Source organism: Carassius carassius, chromosome 4 (assembly GCF_963082965.1).
Source record: "Carassius carassius chromosome 4, fCarCar2.1, whole genome shotgun sequence".
NCBI lineage: Eukaryota > Metazoa > Chordata > Actinopteri > Cypriniformes > Cyprinidae > Carassius > Carassius carassius.
This window is the reverse complement of record NC_081758.1, coordinates 17462179-17476610: the sequence shown is the minus strand read 5'-3', so window position 1 is coordinate 17476610 and position 14432 is coordinate 17462179. Positions and strand designations below refer to the sequence as shown.

The 14432-nt window shown below is 38.3% G+C and overlaps 1 protein-coding gene across 6 annotated transcripts in view; it reads right to left on the bottom strand.

The window, feature by feature from the left end:
• Nucleotides 1-1531: 1531 nt before the first annotated feature.
• The window catches only part of LOC132138731 (multiple C2 and transmembrane domain-containing protein 1-like), a 145588-nt gene continuing 132687 nt past the window's right edge, over nucleotides 1532-14432 (bottom strand). For all 6 annotated transcript variants that reach the window (XM_059547698.1, XM_059547700.1, XM_059547699.1 and 3 more), the window contains 4 exons: nucleotides 13316-13425; nucleotides 12133-12242; nucleotides 11630-11727; nucleotides 1532-3121 (listed from right to left, as the gene is read on the bottom strand). In XM_059547698.1, coding sequence (XP_059403681.1) covers nucleotides 3050-3121; nucleotides 11630-11727; nucleotides 12133-12242; nucleotides 13316-13425 — 390 coding nt within the window. In that variant the 3' untranslated portion in view covers nucleotides 1532-3049. The remainder of the gene's footprint in view (nucleotides 3122-11629; nucleotides 11728-12132; nucleotides 12243-13315; nucleotides 13426-14432) is intronic.

Genomic DNA, 14432 nt, shown 5'->3' with positions numbered 1-14432 from the left:
AGAAGATCATGAGAAATAACTTTTCGCTTGCAGTGTATGCAATTTGCAGTCAATTAGATGACTCTGCAATACTCCTCCATGCATTTGTTCCAAATCAACAAACCTAACTTTAGTTGAAGCCCAGCCCATAAGACATTGCTTCATAGTCCTCTGATCCAGGATGATGGAGGGAACTCATATGTGTGCCATGTGGGGTTAATAATCAATCCCCTCCAAACAACTGATTCCAGTACAAAAGCAGGAAATCCATCCAAGACCTCCATAAAGAATGAGCCTTTTCCTGATCGTGCCCTTTTCAACTACAACAGAGCCTCCGGAGGTGACGAGGGATCACGGAGACCAGGTTTGGGATTAGAACCCAAGACGCTGCGGATGGTCTGAGCCAGACAGCCCAAGAGCGATGGAGGATGCTGAGGTTAATAAATAACAAGCTCAAATGGTTCAAAACAAGTGTTTTTGCTTTCAGCGTGGCCATGATTATTAGCGTCTGGCAGAGCAGCCGTTTGTACTGGAGCATGCCGAGTGTTGATACGGTGTCGTATTGAATAACAGCAGGGATCAGACAGGCAAGAAACAGCCAGACTAACAAATGATGGGAGGCCACAGAGGCTGAGAGCACAGGGGATCCCCTTTGGCCCCAGTGGAGGAACACACAGTCCCTCCATCACTCTTGAGAGTGTGTGAAGAAGAACACTTACATTGTGAGGTGTTTGGTAGGCTCATGGTGAACATCTTGAAAAATAGCAGCTCTGGTGAAGGTGTAAGAAATGAATGACTCGGTGTGTGAAGGATGAACCAGCTTGTACACACCTGTGTGTTTGTCTACAAAAGACACAGCGCTAAGATCTAAAGATGAGACCTTGTGCTTCATATAGATCCAGAAGCAAATCACATGCCTAATGTGATTATTCATTAAAAAAACATTTTAGTTTTAGATTAAATACCTGAAATAAAAAAGCTTAATAGAAAAAAATAATAAAAATTATATATTAATATATACAATAGCACTGCACAAGTCATTCTTGTTTACATGCTTTGAGTTTTTTTTTTATTAATTAGCGTAAGCAATAATTATATAAAAAGGAAACAAAACATCTTTAAAAGTAATGACATAAATTATTATAATTATTCATAGTTCATATTTTAGTTTACATTTTGTCACAATTCTGTCAACTGTGTTTCAGCCAGTCACATGGAGCAGTATGACATCACAGGCAACAGGTTTTAAAATGACACACAGACACATTACAATTTCATAAACTGATCACATATATTCTCTGACCAAATTTTTTTAACAATAAGTATATTTACAAAAAAATATTTCCCCCAAAAAAATCCACTTTGGTTTGCTTGCAAACATAGCATGTGCACTTTTACGAAACAAAAAACTTTTGGGATGCAAAAACGATTCACAATAAACTGAACACTTAAATCAACATGTACAGTACATAGAAACACATTCAGGCTTAAAAAAAAATATCCTTTCTGCTGTTCAAATCAACTGTGTTTTATTTATATATATATATATATATATTTTTAATAATTCAAGTCACTGAAGTACTGTCCGTGTCCTGCTCAGTTGGGATTGTGTTGTCTTTGTAATGGAATTCCCTCCGAAAAATCAATGGTCTTTTCATATGATAGATGCAATATGGCAAATGAGAAGTCAGCAGGGAGGCAGAGGGACAGGGCTAGCGTTCTTTCTTATGTAGCCTGTGCTGTGATCTTTCATCGCTCGCTACGCAGCGGTCCCTCAAGAGCACCCCACGCACCCATTCGTGACCTCCCTCACAAATGGATGGATGAGGGAGAGGAAATGACAGAGGGAGAGAAAGCAGAATGACAGGAGGAGCGCTGGAAAAGCAGCCTGTGTACTCCTTTTTCTCCACGTCGGCGTCAGTAAACCTCTGCACTCCGGTAGCCTACGAGGCCCTAAAGCAGCTTGTCACACACTATCGACTTCTTGTCAAGTAGCCAATCCACAGCAATGAAAACACACAGATATTCTCCCTTCAATTTGGGATTTTTCTAAAGATTTTGGCCATTTTTTTTTCTGTGTAAATCAGTGCTTGGACTTTAGATATCAAAGTTTGAGCTGGTGCCCAATGTAGGGCAGACGGGGCAGCTGATGGACGTATATGTGGTGGCAGAGTTGCGGCACATGGGAACGTGACACAGGAAGATGCTTTCAAATGAGATGTGCCTCGCTCACCACACGATCAAAATTCTGGTCACCAAAACTGACGTCTTTATTATTGGAGTGGCACTGTGTGGTGCTTTGGGAGCAAAGGATGAATAGGGAATGATGCAAGAGTATGTTAACACTAATCCCCACTATGAGGACAATGCTGCTGCTGCCATGGCTACTAGTGGTTGAATAAGGTTTACAAAACACAATCCCAGCATGCATCATTCATACCGTTAAACAAAACATACATAAGAACATCAAATTGACAAAGATATCGCAAACTGGCACTGGGTGTTTTTTGAGTCATTTCCACGAGCACTTTAGTTACAGCCATAAATTGGACCATAACGGGCTCAGCTGTCGACTCCAATAACTGCTGCTTGACAGCTGCCGATAGCTTTAGATATGGCAGTTACTGTGCAGTGCAAATTATAGGGTGAAACTGCAACTTAACCACCGTCGTTTTCCCTTCTGTAGAGGAGAGGTGTGTAACCACAGGTTGGCATATTATCAGCTCATCCTGCTATTTGTGGTCAGAGCGGCTCCCTTTGCTGCCGTGGAAGGACACCTTGGCTCTTAGAGCTGTCTGGCTAGTGGCAAGCGCTGACAAATAACCCAGACAGTTTGACTCTAAAAGGTGTCAAGAGCTTTTGCCGCTCCCCCTGCCACAAAAATAAACCCAAAAAGGACGGATGGTAATTAACAATGGTCCTGTTTTTCCTCAGACAGTGCTCTTTAAGTCTCTGCTCCACAGCTAGAACAGAGAGAGAAAGAGTGAGGAAATAGACAAAAAGAGGCTGGTTGCCGGTCAGTCCTCTGCTTCTCCTTGGCGTTGGGAGAGCATGTGTGTGAGAAGAGGAGCTATCCTGGATTATTTTTCTTTCTTTTGTTTGGGCTTTGAGTGGGCTCCACATTCAGCTCTCGGTACTGCACCTGTTAAAACACACACAAGCACACACATGGTCAGGTGGGCGGACTGATAGCAGGGGATGGACGTGAGGATGAGAAGCTTCTGAGAAGAGCTCGGCCAAATACAACAGAGGCTGCAAAGATGGAGAGTAGAGATGTGATGTCACACTAAAAGCTCAAGTTAACCATTTACTGGAATCCTACATCGTGCAACATATGACTGAAAGACACATTATATTTGTATTTTTGTTGCATTATATTTTTTATATTTGTCACATTGCTTGTATTGAATCAACTGAGAATAAAGCACACTAATACACTACTAACACAACTGCAGTCTATATAGTGCTTTCCAAGTAACTCTTTTGGTCCATTTCAGTTAGAATGTTGTCTTAAAAAGCAGCTACCCATCTAGGTAAAGAGGCAGTTTACTAGGTTTTGGAGCAGAGCAGGAAGGGGAAGCATACCAGCTCAAAATTCACAGGGTTGTCACCATACTAGTATTCCCTTTCAGACAAATAAGACCGCAACAGTCAAGCGCCTCTGAGTGAAAGAGACAGATCACTGGTTTTCCCTCAGATCTGGCCCTCACACTGACTGACGTCATGTTCAGTCTCCCTTAGAAATGTGGTCCATGTACTGCCAACTCAACAGAAACATCAGTCAGCACCTACACTGAGAAGTGTGTCCATCTCACAACCATCCATCTTGTAGGTGAGACTGGGTTTTTCTGTGCCACATTCAAAACACTGCAGCAGAAGCTGAGCTCACATCAGATGTGATCCACAAAGGACTTTAGTGATGTAGTTTTGAAGTAGTGAAGATGTAAAATCCTTTTCTATAAACTGCTGAGTTGGTCTGCTTTGTAGTTTGCATGCATCTTTTCTTCAAGACACAAATAATTAAATGTAAGCATGAACAACTAATAGAAAACTGACCAAATTAATAATAAAATACAGTCTTTTTTTAGTTTTGATGAGTTTTTGTTTTTGAAAGAAGTCAAGGCTGCATTTATTTGATCAGTAATACTGTGAAATATTATTACAATTTCAAATAACTGTTTTCTATTTCAATATATTTTAAAATGTGATTTATTTCTGTGATGGCAAAGCTGAATTTTCAGCATCATTACTACAGTATCACATGATCCTTCAGAAATCATTCTAATATACTGGTTTTCTGCTCAAGAAACATTTCTTAATATTATCAATGTTGAAAACATTTTTATGAACCATACTTTTCAAGATTTTGATTATTACAAAGTTTAAAACAGCAGCATTATGTAACATTATAAAAGTTGTAACTGTCACTTATAATTCGTTTAATGCATCTTTGCCAAATACAGATATTAATTTCACTAAAGATAGAGAAAGGTAGCATGCATATTCATTTAGTATTTAATAAAAATAATATTTATTTAAAGGTACACAAAACAATTCTAGGCTCTCTATTGACATCTGTGCTAACAAAAAACATTGTTAGTTATTTGCAGAGGAACATCTTTCTACAGTTTTTAATTTACTGGGTCAATAATTCATTTCAAACTAAAAATGTAAATTGTCTGTAGTGTAAAAAAAAAAAAATAATAATAATAATACAATTAAAAAAAATCTAAATCCAAAAACCTCTGATCAGCATTTAATTGAATGCTTTCAATTATAAAAAAGCAATAATTGCAGTTTACATTTTAGTCCATTTAAAACTGGCAGCCCTAATAAATATTAATTCAGTGTTGACAAACGGGGCCACAACTGCAGTAAGAGCATTTCTGGAGGATTTCAGAGCGGCCTGGCATTCGTCGTCTTCAAAGCACGCTTTAAACTGCAGCCTAACAGGGTCATTATTTTCATATTCACTTTAAACACATCAGAAGCCTTCCTTGAACTGCATGTAAACAAAAGTTTACATGTCAAGGTGAGGCAATACAGATCGACATTACTGAATCTAATGGAAGAAAAGAAATGAAGGCAAACAACAATAAAGGCTCAATCAAAAGTAGTGCTATAAAGAGCATGTGGCACGTCAGAGGCTCTATCACACTTAACTGCTGACAGTTATGCCACCCTGTATGGTGCAACACTCACTGCAGCTTTAATGACAGAGATCTGTCCCACCCAAGATAACGTAGCACACTAGTTAAGAGTCAAAGCAGCATGCGGAGAAAGTAAAAAAAAAAAAAAGGGGAACAATACAAAGAAAATAACTTTAGTAGCTGTAATGGAGGGGGGGTTGTCTCGTTTAGCGGTGTCAGGCACCGTCCCGGGACCTGCTGCAGCTGAGCACGCGATGTCGTCCTGCTACTAAGCGTGGATCTGGGTTTGAAGCCACAGTGGAGGCAGGCAAATACAAATAAGTAAATGAAAGCTGAACATTTTTAATGAAACTACTATGCTCTTTATAGAGGAGCAGAGAAATCTCACCTACTTCATCTTCAGTGACACCTAACCTTGCATTAGGGGCATTAAATGCTCCTGTAGATGAAGAAAAAAGGGCTCACAGACAACCACAGACAAGCTCACATTTATTGTTGAGAAAAATAAAATTAAAGCATTTCAAGGTGAATAGAGAGGGAAAAGGCACTGAGAAAAGTTTCTCCTAACTTTTTTTTTTTTCTGAGGTAAGGTGCACGCTGATTGCTTGTTTAAACTCCTGAAAGAAACCCCTGGTGCAACAAAGACAGGCTTTCGATATGCACAAGTGAGAAAAGATTCAGCACCTGGGCCAACAGGACAAGTTCTCTCCTCAGACACCAAAAATTGATCAAAAATCGTTATTTGACTGTTTTGATAAATAAGCAATGTATATTCAAGATGTAAGAGCATGCCAAGATTTTTTAATCATTTTAATGAAGTCACTTATGCTCACCTAGACTGCATTTATTTGATCAGAAATACACTAAAAACTAAAATATTGAAATAATATTAGGATTTAAAATAACTCGCTGGGGTATATTTTTAGCAATAGCCAAAAAACATTGTATGGGTCAAAATTATAGATTTTTTTTAATGCTAAAAATCATTAGGATATTAAGTAAAGATCATATTCCATGAAGATATTTTGTAAATATCCTCAGATTCCAGATTTTCAAATAGTTGTATCTCGGCCAAATATTGTCTGATCCAGCTTATTTATGTAGCTTTCATCTGATGTCTAAATCTCAATTTCAAACAAATTGACACTTAAGACTGGTTTTGTGGTCTAGGGTCACACAAACACACACACACACACACACACACACACACACACACAAACACATACGTTTGTTTTTGTGAAAAGTGGGGACATCCCCTAGGCGTAATGGTTTTTATACTGTACAAACTGTATATTCTATGGCCCTACATCAAACCCTACACCTAACACTCACCCTCACAGGAAACTTTGTGCATTTTTTACTTTCTCAAAAAAACTCATTCTGTATGATTTACAAGCGTTTTGAAAAATGGGACATGGGTTATGTCCTCATAAGTCACCCTCTCCTTGTAATACCTGTGTCATACCCATGTCATTATATAGAGTTGTGTCCTGATATGTCACAAAAACAAGAGCACACACACGCACACACACACACACACACACACACATATACATATATACATATACATATATATATATATATATATATATATATATATATATATATATATATATGTATATATATAAATTTAATTTTGTCTTCAATGTTATATGACTCTTCAGAAATCATTCTAATATGCTGATTTTCTGCTCAAATATGAATAATAATGATGTTTTTCATTTTTACCAATATTAAAAAATTATTTGCTGCTTAATATTTTGTGGAAACATTTCTTTAAAATTATTTGATGAACAGAAAGTTCAAAAGTAAAGCATTTATTTGAAACAATGCTTTGTAACATGTTTTTACTGTCACATTTTTGATATTTTTAATGCATTTTTGCTAAATGACAGCATTCATTTCTACTAAACACACACACGCCAAACATTTGAATGGTAGAATATCATGGTTTCTCCAATAATATTAAACAGCACTACTGTTTTTAACATTGATAATAATAAGAAATGTTTCTTGAGCAGCAAATCAGCATTCTATAATTATTTCTGAAGATCATGTGACACTGGAGACTAAAGTAATGATGCTGGAAATTCAGCTTTCTAATACAGGAATAAATTACATTTTAAAATACATTACAATGGAAAACGGTTATTTAAAATTGTAAACATTTCATAAAATTACTGTTTAACTGTATGTTTATTTTAATGAATGAGGCCTGGTATGCATTTTTAAAAACAGTAAATAATAATAATAGAAATAAGAAGGATCAAAATCAGCCATAAATGACAATGTCCTCAGAAAACAGACTAATTTTGCTATTGTTTGCCCTCTTTTCTTCTCTCCTCAAGTGTGTGCCCTTCGCAGGTGATGAACTGGCTAAGAGCTGAATCGTTTGTGCGCTGTGACTGCATTTTAATCTCTGCATTTGCATAGGCCATAATGGAGCCCTTGGCGTGCTAATTGCTAGCATCCCAGTTACGCACGTAGTTCCTCCATTGGCTAATGGCACCATAAAGCATGTGATAGGACACGTTTTAGACACCTGGTAGAGAATGTTTAGTCGGTAATGCCGGTTGGCCTCATTTAAGAGACAAAGTATTGGATTATATCAGAATGTGCTTTATTCAAAGCAGCGAGGCAGGCACACAGCAGGTAAAGATATTCTCGGAGGAATCTATAGGTGGATTCATGAAAAGAACATAGAGTGTGTAAACTGAGAGAGTAAATCAAAGTGAATATGCACCTCGCAGCAGGTTTGATACATCACGGTTCTCCTGCAGTGCACTTAAAAGGCCATGGGCTCTCTGCACAGAGGTGCTACTGTATGTATTGAATTCTACAACCACATCTTAGAATAACCACAGTACTTGTGTAAAGTGCACACTTAACCAGCCTACCCTTCACCACACCATCAACTTGGACAATTAATAAAGTCTTTTAATGTATCCATTTTAAGGGCATTTTTCAAGAGGAGAAAAGGACAGCAGTGCCTTCCCCAAAAATCTGGAGGAGAAAGTAATCAGCAGTCCAAAAATAAAACAAACCACTAATGTAAATGTAAACCACTAATTTTATAAAGTGTCCAACAGCGACACCAACGGATACAGGTTCATGGGAAGGCCTTGAGCTCACCATGTTTTAAAGAATGGTGTGGATGTGAGTGTGAATAGTGAAACAGAGGTGCCAAATAACTAAATAAATAATCATTATAAATAATTCAATTTCATTTAATAATTAAAAATTAGCCTGAATTGATAAAAATCTTTTAAATTACTTGTAACATGAAATAATCTAAAGATTTTGGTGACAATTCAGCTTGTTTATAATGCTGGTGACTTTTGTAGTATTAGTTGGTTATTGATAAAAGTTTAGTAAATGGTGTTCCATTAACCCAGTAATTGTCTAAACATCATATGGACCTGGAACATTAATTCACATTGGGAGCCCTCACCCCCACGAAAACGAGAGGGAATTTGCCGCCTCATTTCGGTTCACAACACTCTACTGATCTATATCTACTGAAATACATATGCATATGCAAGCAGTGCATTCAAAATAACACACACAAGGTTATTTCAGCATAGATGACCTTCATATAAAAAAGTCATTAGAAGCTCATCAGTTTATGTTGTTCTGAGGCTCCTTCGAATGATCTGTAAAAGAGGCAATGCTGGCCTCTCTCGGCCTTGCAGGGCTATTATCACGGGACGGTGTGGGTCATGTCAGAACCTCAAAAATAGCCCTCCATTTGTCATTTGTGCAGAACGTTCGGGTCCTTGGGCATATGCAGATCACACCCCGATGCTTTTTTTGAGTCTCCGAGGTCCCACAGAGACGCTGCCTCCACCCGCCCGTCGTCTCTAACCCAGAAAACAGAGGTGAATGGACCTCCACGGGCAGTTGTGGGATGCAGAGCGGAACGTTCTGCGCATCACGCTGATGTTCAAGTACTTTTCTGGACTGTCCTAAATCAAAAGCTGTAACAGGGCACCAAAAGCCCATGGCGGCCTGCTCTTCTGAGCGTGAACCTAACCGTACATCATTAGCCAGGTCTCCTCCGGTCCTCCTACCTGCAGGGACCTTCTGGGCTCCATGTGTTTGGGGTAAATGCACCTTAGCTACCAATCCACATTGGGCTAATTTAGAGCAGGCTACCTGCAGCTGCAGGGCCGATGTAATGCCACGCAGGGGCTTGGGATTACGACTCAGTAGACATCAAAGCCTGCCCACCGCCCCGGGCTCATCAAAGGCGAGTGTGTCTGTGCTGATGTGGCAAGCGCTTGGTCCTGGATCAGAGACCTGTGTCACCCCCCCGTCAGCACCGCAGGGGTTTATCCCAACACAGAGGAAGCACGAAAACAGGCCGGGTTTGTCTTTATGAGCTCAGTTTTTAATTGCAGTTAAACGGCAGCACCTCACCGCTCGAACAGAACGCTGCTGATTACAAACGGGACAGTGAGGCGGGCCGCATAACTCAGATCTCACGGTTAATGAAGAAGCAAACCGGGAGAGGATTACTGCTTTACACTCATTACACTCAATAACAAAGCATGACTCAGAACAACACAGCAAGAAGTCCATAAATCTACCGAGAGACACGTGCAGAGTAAAAACATCACAAGCCATTTACATTCAACTTAACTAACCAAAATGTATTAATCTTAATCACATTCTTCATGAGGATATATATATACATATATATATATTATTATAAATTATATAATAAATTATAAATTATATTTTAACACCTTTTCAAAAACATTTTAGAATTGACTGGAAATGATGCTCAATAAAAAAAATTCTGTACATATTGTTCACAAAATATCTAATGGACAGATGATAACTGTCAAAGTAAATTTATTATTGTTTAATGCATTCCTTTAGATGATCATTTTGAAGTGTATTTATATTAAATGATGGATTTAATTTTTAAAATCTTTAAAAAAAAAAGTGACATGGTGTGTGGCCAAGTGTGGTGTCCCTACAATTCCTGCCGATACCGGGACGCAAACCTGTAACCTCTGGGTTACCAGTCTGACTCTCTAACTATTAGGCCACAACTGCCCCTTAAATTTAAGCAAAAATGGAAAGTAATTTCCAAGTTTTAGCATGACATTCAAAAAACTATGTAACACAACACCTGGTACATTAAGCAACCCTCTATGGACACCTTGGCAATTTAATCACCATTGGCTAGTAAATATTTTAGTTTACTCTCCAGACTGATTGAATATTTGTAAATTGGTGCAGTTTTTTATTATTTAATATACACTAATACATAAGTATACTAAGTAAATTTGATAACCATGTTTGAATGCATATTAGTCATTTTAACTGAACATTTTAACTTGAGAGGTGGTTGTTTTTTCTGTCATTCAATGTTTCTTACAAAAAAAAAATTGGGAAAAATTTTGTGTGTGTGTGTGTGTGTGTGTGTGTGTGTGTGTGTGTGTGTGTGTGTGTGTGTGTGTGTGTGTGTGTGTGTGTGTGTGTGTGTGTGTGTGTGAGAGAGAGAAAGCGACGGCGATGTGTGTGCCTTCACACTAGAGTTCACGGTACATTAAACACAGGTGCGCTGCGCATCCATTGAGATGAACTGAGAAATATCACAGATCGCTTGACGGAGAGTGAAACTCTGAAGCCCTCAGTCAGAGTCAGAGTGTTCGCGAGTGAAAATATATATGTGCTAAACTCCAACTCACACACTGGCGAGTAAAATCTGAGAATTTATTGGCCATTGGCTAATATTAGACATCATTTAGTTGCCAGAATGAAGATTTAGTCGCATATGTGAGTGATTTAATCGCAATGTAGAAGGTTGTTAAGATACTTGTAGTTAAAAAAACACCCAATTACAAGGAGCGAAATCAATAAAATTTTAATTAGCATTACATATTTCCACAGAAGAAAGTGCCATTATAGGTATAAAAGTTTAGTTAAGTTTAAAAAGTCAACATCCATGGTAATGAGTCATAAGGCTGTCTGTGATGACAAGAATAGAATTCCCTGTTTCTGCATTTAAGCATATTAACATGAGCGGGAAGCATAAATTAAAGCATAGAAAATAGAACAGGGAGACATAAAACTCTGCACAAATACATTCTCACACAGCAGAGTTCATTGTTATTATTTTATTATGTTTGCTAGGGCTAGCGTCACTATCCCAGTTGCTCAAACTTATGGATGGGGATAGAAACAAACCAATAGAAACTAAGTTATAATCTTATATTTATAACTCCTTCCACTCAGATTTGTACTACAGGCATAAAACAAGTCAAGTCGAGCTTTACTGTCATTCTGCTACATGTGTGGACATACAGTGGAATTTCTTTGTCGTGCCCCAAAGAAAAGACACCTCAAATTGCATTACCTTATGATACATCGTGACATCAGAAATGATATCATTTTGGAATTTGGCAAAACCCAAATACATGCAGGGGTTAAGGGTTGCATTCCTGGGATAACCAACGGTAAGGGTGAATGTTATTAGGAATACATACCACTTGAACGTCGGAGGGCACTCGGGACAGGAAGTCCAACAGCTCATTGTTGTCGATGCTGTACGGGTCTCGCAGTTTTTTGGTGAACTTGTTCAGCCCTGAAAGTTGAAATAACGGTAGCACATTAGACTTCACTCACAGAGTGCAGTTTGGGAGGACCTTATGAGATCCTGTATTGGTTCTGAACCCTCATCTTTGTACTTTAAAGAATCAGCTGCTATGAAGCTGACAGGAGCTGTGCTCTCTGACCTCCCAGAGCTTCAGATCTGAACACTGTATGAAAGAGCACACGGGGCATTAGCTACGAGTGAGTTTGCCCTGAGCTCGGCAGTTTACTGTCTTCTCTACTGTGCTGGTGGCAAATCCCTGGAGCATGCAAACCTAGACTGCCACTAAACTCTGTGATCTCCTGCAATAGTCTATTTAAAATCCTAAAATACACATTATGTAACATGCTAATGTTATTTTATCATTCATGACACATAAGCATAATGACAGCTTACCCCAGGCCAGTACAATGTATCTGAGAGGAATGAAGTACACCACAAGAGTGGCCGCACACAGGGCCACTATGGCCAGCCAGCTGAGGAAAGGCACAGTCCAGTTGAAAGTACTGAAAACAGAGAAAAGGATGTTATTTCCTTCTACACAGTTCTACTCCAAGTCTGCACTGGACATGAGCGACAAGCTGCAACAAAATCCAAGAGAAAGCTATTATAATCAGTGATAATGTCTACACTGAATGCAGTAAACTGATGCCACATTCTGTTTCTAACATATTCCACACACTTGTGCTACTTCTGACAACAGGACAAATGGATTTAGAGATTTTATTTTGATGTGTCCAGTGCAGACAGCTTAAAATTACTGCAGCAATTGGTCATACCCAGTCTAGACAGTTTAATGTTAGTGGTTCCATATTTATATATTTATTTATTTTTTTACTATAGTTACAGTTTCTATTAAAACACCATAGTTACAACAACACCTGTAAAACGATGCTAATATGGTATATATCAAGATCCAAGTATAGTATTCATATTTCATACAAAGGAATATTATTTCACACAAAAACATCTTAATTTGTTTAAAATTATTCATTTAAAATAAGATATGTAAGATAATACTAATATGGTATTCACTGAGGTTTCTGCTTAAAACAAAACAAAATACTAATGGGGTAAAACAAACTTTTTTTCTGTTAAAATGTTTTGTGGCCTATAAATGTTTTTTTAAATGTTTCTGAAAAAAAGTCTCATGGTCATCAAGGCTGCATTTATTTGATCAATGTACAGTATCAGTTAACTGTAATATTATTACGATTTTAAATCACTTTCTTTATTAATTTGCTTTTTTTGTGGATTATTTTTGTTATTTTGTTTTTCCAAGATTATTTGGTGGTTAAAAAGTTTTGAAACAGCATTTATTTGAGATAGATTCTTGTTTTTAACATTTGAAATGGTCAAAAAGGTTCATTCTCTAAGGCAAGTTGTGATTTTTAGGTAAATTTTGTTAAGAATGTTTAGACATTCCACTGGAAAACAAGACAAAAACACTGATTAGGAAAAAAAAAATTTGCAATGTAAGCGTGTGTGTTTGTTTATCAGGCTGAGTAAGATGTTACACGGTTGGCACGGTGGTGCCCACGTGTCTGCTCAGGCACACGCAGCAAGAGCTGAGACTTACTTCTTTATCCTCTCACCATAGGAGGCCACTTCATCCAGAGCATTCTGCACACTGATACACACATCCTGAATGGCATACAGCTTATTCATGAAACCCTTTCTCTCCGAGTCCTGAAAGAATGAGAGGGAGAGAGAAACATCGGGCAATGAAAGAGCATGAGGAGCATCAAAGGCTTGCTGAATTCTCTCTCTCTTTCCAAGTTCTCCATGCTGCAATAAACATGTTTGAAATTAATCACATTTTGTGTATCAGTAAAGAGAAGAATATTTATTCTAATACTTTCTTCAGAGAGAACTAGCTATGTTGGGTAGGTTTTACAATGTGACATCACTGTGGCTATCACCACCATCATTATTACTATGTGCACCAAAAATATTTTCTTTTCAACTTTTGATGGCCTTCAACTAAAAAAAAAAAAAAAGGCCACAGGAACCTCAAAAGTAGGCGTCAGTTAAATGTTTCCACAGTCAAAAGCTCTGATTTTATTCTAACAATAAGAACAGTCATGCAACAGTTGGGCTGACACAGAATGTAGTGACTGAGTGTGGACACACAGACAGAGACTGTTGTAGTGCATTGATGTGCTGATGTGCAAATGATGACATAATTGTAATTTTAGGTGAACTATTCCAAAAAAGTACAAGATCAAAACTCAACACTCATCCATTTAACCTACAAAATCTACATTTGCACAATTCTGTTTGAAGAGAAAAAATGAAATCCTGGCCTATTAGCAATGTGAAAAATAAGCTATGTCCAGATTTCCAAACCAGGCACAGGCTGTGCCCCTCCAGTGGGCAAACACAAATGAACTGGCATCACATGAGAAAAACGAAATGTCCTGGCAAAATGATCCCAGCGAGAGGGCACTGCCACGCAGCAGCGAGCATCACTATGCCTTTGCCCTGGGTCTGCTTTATAAGAGCTCCAGGCCTCTGCTCAACCCTGCCCAGGTTTATCTGGAAGCACTTCAGTCGCCATCCTCAGGCCTTTCATGGAGATCAATTGAAATGTCACTGCAGTGGATCATGTCCACAATGAGCGGACCAGCTACTGAACCTCTGGATCAAAACCCACTGTTCAAATCAAAGCAGGAAAAGAGGGATGATGTCCATGC